The sequence below is a fragment of the Felis catus genome, chromosome B1 (genome assembly GCF_018350175.1).
Source record: "Felis catus isolate Fca126 chromosome B1, F.catus_Fca126_mat1.0, whole genome shotgun sequence".
Taxonomy (NCBI): domain Eukaryota; kingdom Metazoa; phylum Chordata; class Mammalia; order Carnivora; family Felidae; genus Felis; species Felis catus.
The window spans coordinates 6352889-6367225 of record NC_058371.1 but is presented as its reverse complement, the minus strand read 5'-3'; the positions used below and the strand labels follow the sequence as shown (position 1 = coordinate 6367225).

The 14337-nt window shown below is 43.0% G+C and overlaps 2 protein-coding genes across 6 annotated transcripts in view; one reads left to right on the top strand and one right to left on the bottom strand.

Annotated features, from left to right (window-relative positions):
* The window catches only part of MCPH1 (microcephalin 1), a 271189-nt gene that overhangs the window by 71585 nt on the left and 185267 nt on the right, over positions 1-14337 (bottom strand).
* ANGPT2 (angiopoietin 2) overlaps positions 9803-14337 on the top strand; it is a 57842-nt gene continuing 53307 nt past the window's right edge. The window contains exon 1 of one of the 2 annotated variants that reach the window (XM_006944161.4): positions 9803-10392. In XM_006944161.4, coding sequence (XP_006944223.1) covers positions 10108-10392 — 285 coding nt within the window. In that variant the 5' untranslated portion in view covers positions 9803-10107. The remainder of the gene's footprint in view (positions 10393-14337) is intronic. The other variant, XM_006944160.4, reaches the window with a different exon arrangement.

Below are 14337 nucleotides of genomic sequence, written 5' to 3'. Positions count from 1 at the left end.
CATGACCTGAGTCAAAGTCAGCCGCTTAACTGAGCTACCCAGGCGCTCCTCAAATAGTTTTTAAATTATTTTATCCAGCGTTTTTAATAATTTTAAGTGGAATAGTCAACCCCAATACCAAACCAATCCCCTTCCTGGAATCCCCATAGCCTGTCCATCTAAAAGTCCTACTGATTGTCCATGTGAAGTCTCCTCGAGCACCAGGGTGATGTTTAGTTCAGGATTCCATGACATCAGACCTGCATGACTCTGCACTTTCTCCTTTGATCCTACTCTCTTCCAACCTCTCCTCCATACAACACTGCAGGGGCCTTTCAGACTAGTCTGCTCCCTCCCTCCGCAAAACACTCCCTTCCTTGGCTTCAGGCTCCCTCAGGGTAAATTCCAAATGCCTGAGTCGGACTCCTCGGGAGCTAGAAAGATGGAATCTCCAGGCTCATGCCTTCCCTGCACTCTGCTGGATTACATAATTACTCTTCAGTTGCCCAGTCTCATACTTTAATTACACATGCTTTTTCTTTGCCTGGAATGTAATCCTTCAATTTTGGTCTCTATGTTGGAGGAGGGATGAAAAGGTTCTTTTTCGTTAATTAATTAATTTGAAAGGGAGAGGGAAAGGGAGAGAGGGAGGATGAGCTGGGGGAGGGGTAGAGGCAGAGGGAGAGAATTCCAAGCAGGCTCCAGGCCCAGTGCAGAGCCCAATACGGGGATCCATTTCACAACCACGAGATCATGACCTGAGCCAAAATCAAGTCACATGCTTAACCAACGGAGCAACCCGGGTGCCCTGAAGGTCCTTTTTAAATAAGTGAAACATTTGGATCTAGACAGTCATTGAAAGTATTCTTGGCTGTTGACTCAGGCCGCATCTCTATTCTGGAGCCTTCCCGTGTGGTGCTCCTGCTCAGTACCCCCCCAGAACCACCAGAGCAGGGTCACAGCACTGTCCCTGTGTCCTGGGAGGTGGGTTTACCTCGTCAGACTGTAAAAAATTGCTACAACGATCAGGTCTCTAAACTCACCTCGTAACAGAGACAAACACAAAACTCTAGTGTTTTGACTGTTGCAATGGCACAGGCTTAACTCATTTGGGTAGTAACCTGATCACCAGAGGATACTGAAATGGCTCCGGACTCTGTGTGCGATAAACAAGTGCTTAAAAATGTTTTTTTCACTATGTGCGCATACACACAACACACACACACACACACACGCACACACGTGTAAGTAGGTATGCAATTTCTGCATATGGTGTGGATTTCTGCATTAAAACTATACTGAAAGCATGCTGGGTTGTATACTAGTTGCTAACGATATTTATGCCCTATATTGCATGTCATTCCTATAAATGATCTTAATAAAACATGGATGGTTTTCCCTGTTATCTGTTATGAGGCCAGTAGAGGGAGCAGGTATTACAAGTGGATCTGGTACTTGTATTCTCATATAGACACCATCTCTGACAGGTTTCTGTTTTAATTTTCATTGTAGTCAAGCAGGACTTTTTGGCCAATAAATAAAAAAGATCACTGAAATATGCATCAGGATTTTGGAGAAAGGTAAACAGTATTTCTCTTTTGTAAATATTCTACTAGAATATATTTATATAAATATTATATATATATACATATATATATATATATGTATACACACACACACACACACACACACACACACATATAATTTTTTTTTTCCTTTAGGGAAACAGATGCCAGGAACTAGGCACCTTAACCCTGCTATAAATGTTCTGTTGCTATAGGCTTTGTACAATTTTCTTCCTTTCATTTTTTTCTTTTGTATCAGTCTTTCTTTGAATTTAGACCCTTTCCTTAAAATAAAATATTTTGGGAAGTATAGTTTATTATTAATAGAGCCCCAAAGAAACTGACATAGGGTTTAAGACAAAAAGTGGAGCATATACATATCAGATTTTTTAGGAAAGACTTAAATCATCAGTAGACAACCATACTTAAATTGACCAAGGAAACAAGAATGGCAATGGAGTATTTTTATATACTTGAATGCAAACATCGCTTCCTTTTATGCATAACTATTTCTTATACTTCTAATGTAATTCTTTAGAAACTATATATAATTCTTCAAAAATGAGTTTTTATACATGTAACTCCATAATCAACCCTAATTTCCCACAGGAAGATTTTTTTATATCAAGTCAGTTAGGCAGACGGGAATACCAAAAGGGGGTCATGTGCTGTTATTTTTTTACTTCTTTGACATAAGCAATTTTATTTATGTTAACCTATAACCGAGAGAGATAATATATCTTCATGTAAATAGCACATATGACATTTTTATCTCTTATTTTAAAAGGTTTCTCATAATTAAGATAAAAATTTTTATAAATTTAGATTAAACAAAGATTAATCAAGATGGCATTAAGCCGCTTTCAAAGGAAAATTCATTCTGAGACAAATTTATATACTTCTTTAGTAGAATGGCCATGACAAAGAGACCGGGCACATTTTTCACAAGCACAGAATTTGAATTCTCTAAAACCTTGTTTAAATGAATGTAGGAACATTTAATGCAGAATTAGAAGCCCACCTCAAAATCTCTCGTGAACCACTGTGTTAGTCAAAGGAAAGATTTTATTGACTTTATATTGGTCATGGGTTTAACAGTAACCATTGACATCAATCTCCTGAAAGAAAATGTTTAGCATTTTTTTTTTTCTGTGGGGAGAAAACAGGACATAGAATTACCGGCAAAAATATTATCAGGCTAATGCACTCATCTATTGTTTTAGAATTTTATCCACTGCCTTTTTAAAGTTATGACTTGGTATCTTGACCTTTTGGGCATTTTTTTTTGATGGGGAGATAAAATATTCCATAAAAATATTAGAGAATGAAAATATTTTAAAATCAAACAGCATTTGAGATAACTTTATATAACAGGAGAATTACATAAACTAAAATATTCCTAAAAATTCAGGGAATTTATGATGAAATCTTAAAAAAAATAGTTACTTGGATATTTTCCAAGTTTCTAATAAATAAAAAGCTTTTTCTTTTCGATCTTTAAGGCTACATAGAATAGACAATGTGGCTTTAAAAAAACAAGCATGCTTCAGCAGATGCTGTGCTGGTTCATGGCACTACAAACTATAAAAGAGTCAGAAATCTTTTAAGTTTCCTTAAAAAACAGTCTGTTCCCTCCAAATGTCTTTCAGATGTCATTTCAGAGCAAATTCTCAGATAAGCTAGAATGAATGAGTCTTGGTACCTTTTTAATTGAACTAAGCTGAGTAAGAACGACATCCACCTGAGAAGTCACGTGAAAGGGATTTTTCTCATACGATTAACTCGGATTCTTCCATCAATATAACCCTCTAGCCAAGAGCCCCCATGGCTCTCGGTCAAACAAAAGTGAGGCAGCTGCAAGAAGACAGATAATTGTCACAGATAAGGCTGATGCTATCTAGGCCTCTGCCCTTTGGTCCCCGCACTCATTCCGGCTGCGTCCCGAATGAAAACAGGACTGGTAATGCAGGGGAAATGGCTGTTTCCCAGGAAAGGAAATTGCCTGAAAACACATCTGGCAAAGGGCTTTTTCTCCTCCTCTGGCAGGGAGATCTTTATTTTAACAAAATATACATTCCCTCACCTTCCACAAAGGTGAATTCTACGCAGCCTATGCCCCATTCTAAGTGGGTGACATTTAATTTGTTCTCTAAATACAATGGGCCAGCTTTTTTATGTCACATGCTATCTCCATTTAATTGCAACTGGGACAGGAAATTGTGCTAAACTAGGCATCATACTTCATTTCAGAACTGTGTGTGTTCTACAAGGTACATCATCGTCTGCTAGCTTCTTACATTGGATGAAACTAGTGAGCCAAAGACAGGAGAAAAAGGCTGTCAAAGCCAGGAAATTGAGAATGTAGCAAGAATATATATCAAGTTTAACTGATGCAGTTAGATAATCAGTGGGATTTCCAGAGAGTCTATCCTCAGCTAGTTAACACAATTTGACTTTAAGTCCAAACCGACGTGCGCACTTCCGAGGCGACTTTCCCTGCTTACGAATCCCACAGGTCCTGGATACTGAGGCAGGCACATGGCGGGGATTCACACAGGACCCAGCTCAAGATGACCAAAGGCTACAAACAGTCGATGGCAGTGAAACAGAGTCTGTTCACTGGGGATGTGTGTTTGTGCCGCACAGAGGTGACAGCCAGTAGGAAATGGCCCTCCAAAGACGTTCAAGTTTTGTCATGGTAAAATCGAGGTTAAAAACTATTGCTTTAAATTCTCCTTACACTCATCACCATTAACGGAGAAGAAGGGCACAGAGATGCACTGGGCTGGTGCGGTTCTTACCATCTCACTTCAGTGCGCCTTGATTTCTGTATCTGTTGGGGGGACAAGAGTTATCATCCACGGGTGCACGGTGTGTGTACGTACACTTTTTTTTCCCTTCCGTCTTTATGGTAACCTGTAAGGGACTCTTTTCTTTGGAACCTTTTTCAAATCTCATGACTGGGAATTATCTTTCACAGCCTGTCAAGTACAAGCTGTAACAGCAGTTGAACATGATTAATAGCTTGAGAGAGAGAGGCATCACCATAGTTTTTGCAAGTGGCTCTAGACTCCAATGGTAGTTCAGGTCCAATACAACATGTATTCAAATTGAGTAGAAATAGAGGCCTTCTGTGACACTTACAAAGAAATCACTCTAGAGGGAGTGTGCTTTTGGAAAGCTGAAACACTAATTTCCTTCCTTCCTTCCTTCCTTCCTTCCTTCCTTCCTTCCTTCCTTCCTTCCTTCCTTCCACCCATCCATCCATCCATCCATCCATCCATCCATCCATCCATCCATCCTTTGTTTCTTCTAGCTGTGGCCGCATCTTCAGCCCTCGTTCATTACCCTATACAATTTGGAAATAAAAGTAGCAAAAATAACTTTCTCTAACAACAATTTTACGTCCAGTGAACTTTCTAATGGTTTTCCCTGTGCACCGAACATTAAATTGTGCATAAACATGTGGACTGATTTTATTCAGCCAATTTTTAAAAAGCCAGGGAGAGGAGGGAGATGGACAAGATGTCCCCAGCATGCCAGGCAGGCGCCTGAGTGTCTTGAGTGTGCCTGACTGTCTACAAACGGTCCAAAATCAAAACAGAGTGTCCCAGCTTCATTTCTTAAGGTATTTCAGTACTGAGAGTCCCCCCTGTAGCAACATAACACTTTCCAGTTTCCAGTGAAGGCCACACTGGCCCAGCAGCCCGCCCCCGTCTCCATGCCCGAGGCGGGCAGGCAGCAGGGAGATAAAAGCGGTCTGCTCTGGTGAGGGCGATGGTGACCACGGCAGGCATGAGGTGAGCTCAGGAGGATCCGTGCAGACAGCACGGCAGGAGCCTTGCGCTCAAAGGTTCAACAGATGTGGGACATCCGTGTGCCTGTAAGTACCTGAGTACTTTCCAGGTGTTTTCCCATCAGGGATGGGGTTCTCAGAACAGACATTCGTTAGGCACACCTACTGGGATTTTACCAGTTCAGAAAGCAATGCCCATTCTGTGTCCACTTCCAACCCTTGGTCTGTGCAACAATTTTAATTATCCAGAGTTCAATACCGGACCTTGAACAGGCTCCCTGGACAACAGCAGAGGTCACATGGGCCTACCCAAAACTTCTATCTGGCCATCCATGGCTTGGGGGCTGCCCCATTTTGTGCTGATGGAAAGCCAGCATGCTTTTTTCGGTTGTGGGGTTCCTGAGACACCATTCAAAGAGAGCCTAAAGTCTGAGAGCCTCTGAGATGGCTCTGGGTGACCTGGGACCCCTGGAAGACTGTGGTGGGTCAGATTCCAAGATCCAGACAGAAGTCGATCTACAGTTTGCCTGGACCTGCATTTCAGGAGGGGACAGGGAGGCCACCAACAAGGGGAGATTCTCAGGCATTTCCCACACATTAGAGCTTTTGTTCAACAGGCCAAACCAAAGCATCGTCAGAGTTCTTGGTAATGCTGACCTCTGTCTTTGAGGAATAGGTAAGAGTGTTGTTCTTGGTGCCGTGAAACCTGATTTATATAGCAAAGTGCAAGGAAAACTCGAGACGGCTCTACAGAGAATAAATGGGAGCTTCCAAAACCTCAGCTGATGACATACAGTATGGGGAGAAAACAAACATTATTAAGAAAATAAATAGCACCACGCACAGCTGTTCGGCAGGACTGTTAGGAAAAAAAAGTGGTTGGGCAGGAAGGCAGCGTTTGGGAAGGCTGTAATAATATTTCCCATTTTATAGCTTCATCTGCCTTTGCTATCCTATCAGCAGGGCACTGAAGAAAACTCAAGATTCTCTTTGAAAATGAACAGTTAACAGTTCTGAGAAGCACTGTCCAGCCTCGTTCGAGCAGAGGGGGGGCTGGGCTGGGCCTGCTGTCCCCCAGGCTGGGGTAGGAGCTGTCACACAGCTATCTGTGGCCCAGTGCAGGAGGGTTAGCGTTATCGTGCTCCTTCGCGAGGCTCCCCACCCACATCTTCCTCCTTCCCCTCCTCCTCCCCCACTCCTCCTCTTCCTCCTCTTCCTCGCAGGAGGCTTACTGGCTCCCCTGTGCTGCCACAGGGGCCTTGCACATGCTCTCGGCATTTGCTCAGTGACCGACTGGGACAATCCATTGTGTAGTTCTGACTCCACGAGCACGTCCCCCGCCCCGGCTCCAACCATGTTCTGCCTCTGCTGTGCTGTGTCGCCTGCACTGGGCCCTGCCTGAGCCTGGTGTCTGCTTTCTACCAGAGTCTAGTTTCCAAGCAAGCTGTCCTTGCCTTGTGTTTTAGATCCAGCTTCAAAGTGGCACTTTCCTTTTGGCCAAATGTTCCTGCCCTTCTCCGAAGTCCCTTTCCCCCATGCCTGGTCTCATGCTTCTCAATTCTTTAGGAAGCCACGCTGTGATCTGAGACATGGGAAGGCTGCCTGTTTACACTGGCGACGCATTTAGAGTGGCCTCACTTGCCACAACACGTCGCCCTGGACAGCCTCCGCCAGGTTCTAACTCAGGGGCTGGGGAACCACAGCCTGTGGTCTGTATCAAACAGCTAAAGGGAGCTAAGAATGATTTTTACACTTTTATAAATGGCTGAAAACACTTCGGAGAAGAATATCTCAGGACACGTGAAAATTACAAGAAATTCACATTTCGGTGCGCACGAATAAAGCTCTGTCATCTAGGGATGGTCCACGGCGGTTTCCACGCTACCGTGGCAGAGCTGAGAAGTGGTGGCGGAGGCAGGATCGCCCGCAGAGCCTGAACTACTCACTGACCCCTTTACACCACGTTTGCCGTCTCCTGGTCTACGTAGAGCTTCCCCCCAACTCTCCGGTAATAATTCCCATTTGGGAACCTACCAAGAGCTGCTCAACGCACATTCTGAGCTGGAAGGGGCAGACAAGGAGGGATCCATGCCATCGCCTGTGGGGCCAGTGCCCCTGCAGCAGCCACACCCCCCTTCGGATTGCCGCCCCCGTCCCTCCTACCAGGCCCTATTCGTTCATGGGTGTCTACCTCACCCTATTAGCTGTGTCTCTGCAGCTCTGGAGCATTAACATCCACCCCCAGCACCCAGCAGGGGCTCTGACACAAGTGAGCAAACGAGAAGTACTTGGGGTATAACCTCTTCCTGTGGCTACTTTTTTAAACCACCCTACCTGCCTGGGAGACAGATGAGTGATTTTTCAAATGGGGACACGCAGTGTGTGCCCGATGTTTCTGCTTCACGTTGGGAGAATGACACAGCTGTAATAGTTAGTAGTGGAACAACTTATTTCCAATGAAGAGCAAATACGGAAGTACCAGTCCTAAATAATATTACTAGTCTGTATCGTTTTAATCCTCAAAGGCACTACAGCGAAAGAATCCTTTTGTTTTGTGACAAAGCGGAGGCCTGGAGAAGTCAGCAGTGGTTAGCTTCAGGTCTGGGAGAATCAGGGTTCTTACACAGGGCTCTTCAGAGACTATCTGCTTCCCCCTACAGTCAGTCGCCTGAATGGGTACATTTTCTTTAATTTCTTCCTTCAGTGGAAAGAAACCATGTACCAGAATCGTGGTGGACTCAAACCATCTCTTCTGCTGTAAGACCCTCCTGGGGCATGAGTTCTAGCCTTCCCGAGTGACAGAACCCTCTGGAAGGTCTGCGAATCCCTTCTCAGGAAATGACATGTGCTACTTTATTCGGATGTTGAGTAACAAGATCCAGGGATGAGTCTGGTGGCAATGTAGTGCTGAGCTGACAGCTTGAGATACTGTAACTAGAACAGCTAAGATTTCTATTGATGAAAAAGCCACAGGTATTGATCACTGTTGCTTATGACCTATTCATAGTTAAAGGAGAGGCTACTTCAGGTAGAGTTTGGTGAAGAATAAAGACAGTTTTTGTCACCGAAGTTCATGGACCCCATTAATTGTGTCCATGGACCTCAGGTGAAGAACCGCAGCTCTAGAAGTAATGTGGGGGGAGCCAGCCAGTGCGTAGGAGGGCTGTTTTTAAAGGTCTGTTTAGGTCTCTTGGAAACACACATTCCAGGAAAACAGAATTCACCATACAAATTTCACAAGCACCCAAGAATTAAAAACGTAATTCTGGAATGCTCTGAAAGCGGATCGTGCACGATACAGACGGAAACAGACTTTTGTGGGTAGACGGGTCCATCAGGTCGCTGTGCCGAAAGGCTGCCACTGAATGGGGAGAACAAATCCTGCGCACAAATCCTGAGATAGAAACAGACCGTGGGCAAAGATTCCGAGTTTTTTCCCCTATGTGCGCTCTGGCTGGTTAGCATAGCATTAATCCCTAAAGTATTAAGTTTACGTTATTAAAGGAAGTCACCCCCGGGACTGAAAGAGCCATAGACTTGAAATAGAAAAGTCCTGGGAGCTAACGCAACCCTTGAATTTTACACACAAGGACAGGAGAGCTCAATTAAAAAGGAGAGGTGATTCGCCCGAGTCCAACACGGAGTGGGGCGGAGCGAACCGGTCCTGGGAAAAAACATGACAAAATAGCGGGATTTGAGCAAAACCTGATCTAAAACAGGAAAAGTCTGTATTCCTCTCTCACCAGCATCTTAACTGAAATTCCGATTTCTGTCTGTATTGTAATCTGATGGACCATTAATCTGTCTAGCATGTTTTAGTTTGAATACTGAAGTGGATATTTTGTTTAAAAGATTCAGTGTCAGAGCTCAGAAACTGATTTCCCCAACACAAGCCAACAAAGCGAGATCTTCTCATCCAACCGTTTTCAAATGAAAATTCTGCACATGTAGCTAAGAGTTCAAAAATCAAGTAAGACCAACGAAACTATTTTCCCTATGGAAAGGCAAAGCGTTTACAAGAGCGAGACTTCTTCTTCCTCTTTGTTTGTAATAACAAAAATAAACCGAAGTCCTGACATATTTGTAGTATTTTTATTCCTAAAGGAAAAAACAGGAACTTTCATTGTGCTTTAAAGTTATTACCCCAGATATTTTACCAGCTTAGCACTGTGAAATCAGTTTCAGACATGAGAGACCCACTTCTCTCTCTAGGAAATACTCAATTAGGGTGGTGCCTCTGAAAATACCCAGGGGTCCTGTAGCTGATCCGTGCTTCCCAGAGGGTTTCTGCAGCATATAGCCCTGGTTGGACAGCACACACATGCTCGGATTTTTCCTGTTGCCTGGCTAGTGACCCCCCTACAGGAAGATAACAAGCAAGCCAGGAGGGCGGAGCAGCTCGCGACACATGTCTGCCTGCTCTTATCAACTTATCTTATAAGGAAAGTGATTGATGCAGATCCTGACACCCAGAACCTGAGGGAAGAGAAACGAGGAAGCATTAAGTCTGATCTGTAAGGGGAAGACAGCCCTCAGGAGTGAGCAGGGTTATTCTTTCTACTGCGATCTGACAGTTCACTGCAGGACGGGAGGGAAGACCAGCGTGAACAATCACGTTCCTGCTAGGAAAGGAGGGAAGAGACTCCCACTGATGGACCTTACACCATGGCAGCGGAGCCCTGCCTCTGAGAGGGCAGCTTAGGAGTGGGATTCCTAGGTGCCTTCCAGTTTGCTGAACTGCTGCTTTACTCCCGAAAGAAAGAAAGAATGTGGCAGCTTGTTTTCTTTACTTTGAGCTGTGATCTTGTCCTAGCCGCAGCCTATAACAACTTTCGGAGAGGCATGGACAGCATGGGGAAAAGGCAGTATCAGGTTCAGCAGGGGTCCTGCAGCTACACTTTCCTCCTGCCGGAGACAGACAACTGTCGCTCGACTAGCTCCTACGCGTCCAGCGCTGTACAGAGGGACTCACCACTAGATTATGACGACTCCGTGCAGAGGCTACAAGTGCTGGAGAACATCATGGAAAACAACACTCAGTGGCTAATGAAGGTAGGAAAAAAAAATCATTTTTATTTGGTGAATGGTGGAAGCTAATTAAGATCAGCTCAGTTTTCACGGCCAAAAAAAAAAAAAAAAAAAGAAAGAAAAAAAATCATAAAACCGAAAAAGAGACAAACAACAAACCCCAGGCAACTGATTAGCGCAGGGGAGAGATGGTGACTCCTACCTTTGAATGAATTATCATTTCTTTTATTCTGTCCCAGGGTGTAAAGTAGTCGTGGGTGAAAAGCGAAAAGGATTATCTGAGAATGCCAGAATCAACAGAGAACAATCTCTGAGTTAGGAATCTTTATTTAATAAAAGAGAGGAAGTGTACTTCTCTGCAAAACGTGTAGGCTGTGTTGTTTGTGTAAGTGGTTTAAACTCAGTAACACCCATTGCCAGGGATGTTAGAAACTGGTTGCAGGCATGAGAGGGAAGCCGTAAGCGACTGCAGCCCGGGAGCCAGGAAAAACGTGACAATCATGTTAATTACTGATACATAACGGATGGAGTAAAGTGCTTTACCAATTTCCTGAATTTATTTACTAAAATAGATTGTTACTCTTGGTAAATGAGAGGAAATTAAATAAAGCAGACTTCAATGTTTCTCAGAATCTGAGGGCTTGACTCTGAAGGGTTTGCCATTAGGTGAATGGGGTAGGCATAACCTCAGGCGTCTGGGGTTCTTCAGCACCCAGCCCCTGAGCTCCAGCAGCAGGCTGTGAAGTTCCACCCCACGTGGGACGGGCGCGCAGGGCATTTTGCTGCAGCAAATGCCATGACTAGATGGTCATGTTCTCAGGGCTATGATGCTATATAGTTTCACAGACTTTTCATAGAGGGTTGAACCAAACAAAACAGGATATTGCAAACTCACTTTTTCTTTCCCAAGTGATCATTTTCCCATGTAAATGTGGGCACCGTTTATACAAAACCCAAAGTCACCCTGAGATTTTCTTGATATGGACCATACATATATAGTCTAAACGAGGCTTAAACAAGTTGTATAAATAGGTTACTCGTTACATATTACAATGACATTACGTCACAACGCTTACACGGTAGAGAAGGTACTATTTAATGAGCTGATTTCACCTGGTTCGAGACCTTGCCCCAGAAAGAATTCTCAATCTTTCATTTCACCATCAGCTTTCTGTTAGGATACTTTATCTTAATCTTAGAATAGATCTTGGCTCCAGATCTGTGTTTCTCATTAGCTGTCCTACCTTCAGAGAGGAAACGACCAAGTTATTACTTGAGTCTAAGCCGGAATGAATGAGTGCTCTCAGCTCTGAGTTCACTGCAACCAGAGAGTCGCTTGAATCCAGAAACAGAGAACAACAAACACTCATCAGAAAGGCCTGCTGTATAATACACAACTCATAACTAATTGTCTTTGAAGGCACTGGCCCTTCTGGGCTAATTCTCCCATAGGTTTCCCACTTTTCCTAACGAGGTTCCTGTGGTATGCTCTTTTAAAATGCTCAGTAATTCATAGATGTGCATAAAATAAGCTGTTCATTCACTGATGCACTTTAAAAAAAAAAGTACATGGCAGCACAGGTTCAAATGCTTGGAAGACAGACTATATCCTAAGTATCTTTTCACTCTGACTTCCCATTTCTTCTCAAACTGTCATGTCCATGCTGAACATCCACAACATCCGCCGCAGTTACGCCAGGGCGAAGAGCCACGGTGAGGGATGAAACACACATCATACACAGTAAACATTCTAATCTGCCCGGCTGGTAAATCATCTCTTAAAATAAACAGTCAAGAAACATAAAAGAATGTTTTGCCAAATGCAAGATTGCTAAACTGCATTTGCTTAATGAAGCCCACAGTAAGTATACCTGGAAAACTCCATAGTCAAAGCTCATATTTCTTTCTAAGATAAACAACTGCCTTCTTAGACCTTTGAAACACTGTTTAAAGAAAGAAAGGGACAAGAAATTCTACATGAAGACAGCAACATTTTTTTCCTTTCCAGGTTCAAGTAGTAAATATTTGAACAGTAGCACAATGGCATTGCTGAATTCTTTCCCTAGCTAGCTAGCTAAATATCACCGAGGATGACTTAATGTTTATCTTTTCATCAGCTCGGCACCTGCTCACCTGTCCTATCTTGGGGATGTGCACCTGAGAAAGACAGCTTGTGCCCACCCACTCTGTTCACAGGCTTCTGGTGTGGGAATGAAAGCAAAGAAAGCAAATATGAAACCTGTTTAGAGTGGTTGAATGTAACCTCTCTGCTTGTTTTTTATTTCTGTGTTTTGTCACCTGTGATAATAATCACTGCTTTTCTCATAAGGGAGAAAATAATATATAATGGGAAGATAGATAAAGCCACAGGATTAAAGGTTTAACATCACAGTCTATAACATGTATTCCTAGATTATCCTGGAGAGAAAAAGCACATTCCTCTGTTTTTCATTGTTTTGCATGTTTCCTTTCCTTTAGGGCTGTTTGTGTGTGTGTGTGTGTTTTTAATGTTTTCATATTTCCTTTTTCTCCCTGATCAACACTATAAAGTAGAGGGTATGTGGCGGGGGGGGGGGGGGGGGGGGATGGGGAAACTTTTAGATTTTAAGAAAAGTTGTTAAGAATGAAAATGACACCAAGTTTCTGGTTAATTCCGGGACAGATGACTAGCAGTTCATCTCCTCAGTGGTTAGCTTTGCCTCAGGAGCGTGGACTAGGAACGCTGTTTTGCAGATTATCAAAAGATGCCACACTGCCCCTTTAATGTGCCAGGCAAAGGAAGTGTGAGACTTCTGAATGAATGCGGAGTAATATGAATGGAACAATACAGGGAGGGCTCACTTTCTGCTCAGTGGTTAAACAAGCATAAGATAGTTTACCAAATACAACCCAATGACCTAAAAAAACATTATATGTCATATTCCCTTGCTAATCCTGCGACTATCCTAAACCTCTGCCCCAGTGATATTAAACTCACTTTATAAAAACTGACAAATAACTTAGCAAAGTGGATTTTATCTTGCCTGGAGACCGAATGTATTTTTTTTTCCGATAAGAGGAAATAGGGAAAGGAAATAAACAATTATTTCACACTGATGAATACTTCAAATTTATAAACAACTGCAAAGTCTATTGTGCTTTAAAACACAATGTTTTGAAAAATAAAGCTAATGCCTATTAAATCGATGTAAACATTTCCTCTGTCATTTTTTTTTTCTTTTTTTAAGGAGAGAAGTACAGGCCGAGCACTGTACACGTGAACTGAGGGCCTTTTCTTTCTCTAAAGCCAATAGTGATAGATCCTTTCAATAAGGAATGAGAATCGTTGCGCTTCAGGGGCTGCATAGGAAACGATGCACTTTAGTTCCTAAAACACAAAGTTGCTGTCCTAAAACACAAAGAGCTGTTGGTGACCAGCCTGTTCCCATCCCTGAGGGGGAGAGGGTGTGTGTGTGTGTGTGTGTGTGTGTGTGTGTGTGTGTGTGTGTGTGTGTGTGTTTTATCACGTGTGGTTGCTAAACACTCCTTAGCTGTGTATTCAAACAAACAGACAGACAAACAAACCAGAGCTTGATTCACCAAAGAAAAAAAACAATCCTACCATACCCATAGCCAGCGGTGTCCTGCCCTACCAGAGCAGGACCACCATTCCTAGGCTGTTATCTGTTGTATTTCCAATCATGAAACAGGACTGTGTTCAGTAGGAGAGGTAAATTTTGTGGCTGCAGGTAACCTGAAGGAAGCCTCTATTTAAGAAGGCAGGGAAATGATTACTGTTATTTAATTATATATTAACATCATTATAGTAAGGGAGGAAGAGATGATTAAAGTTTCACTCTGGTAGGAGAAATACAATATATTTAACTTTGGGAAATGCAGGCATAATATAATGTTTACTATGTATTATGTAAGATATACAGTACGATACGTGGTCACTTTGTATAGTATATAAATATACTAAATTTTTAC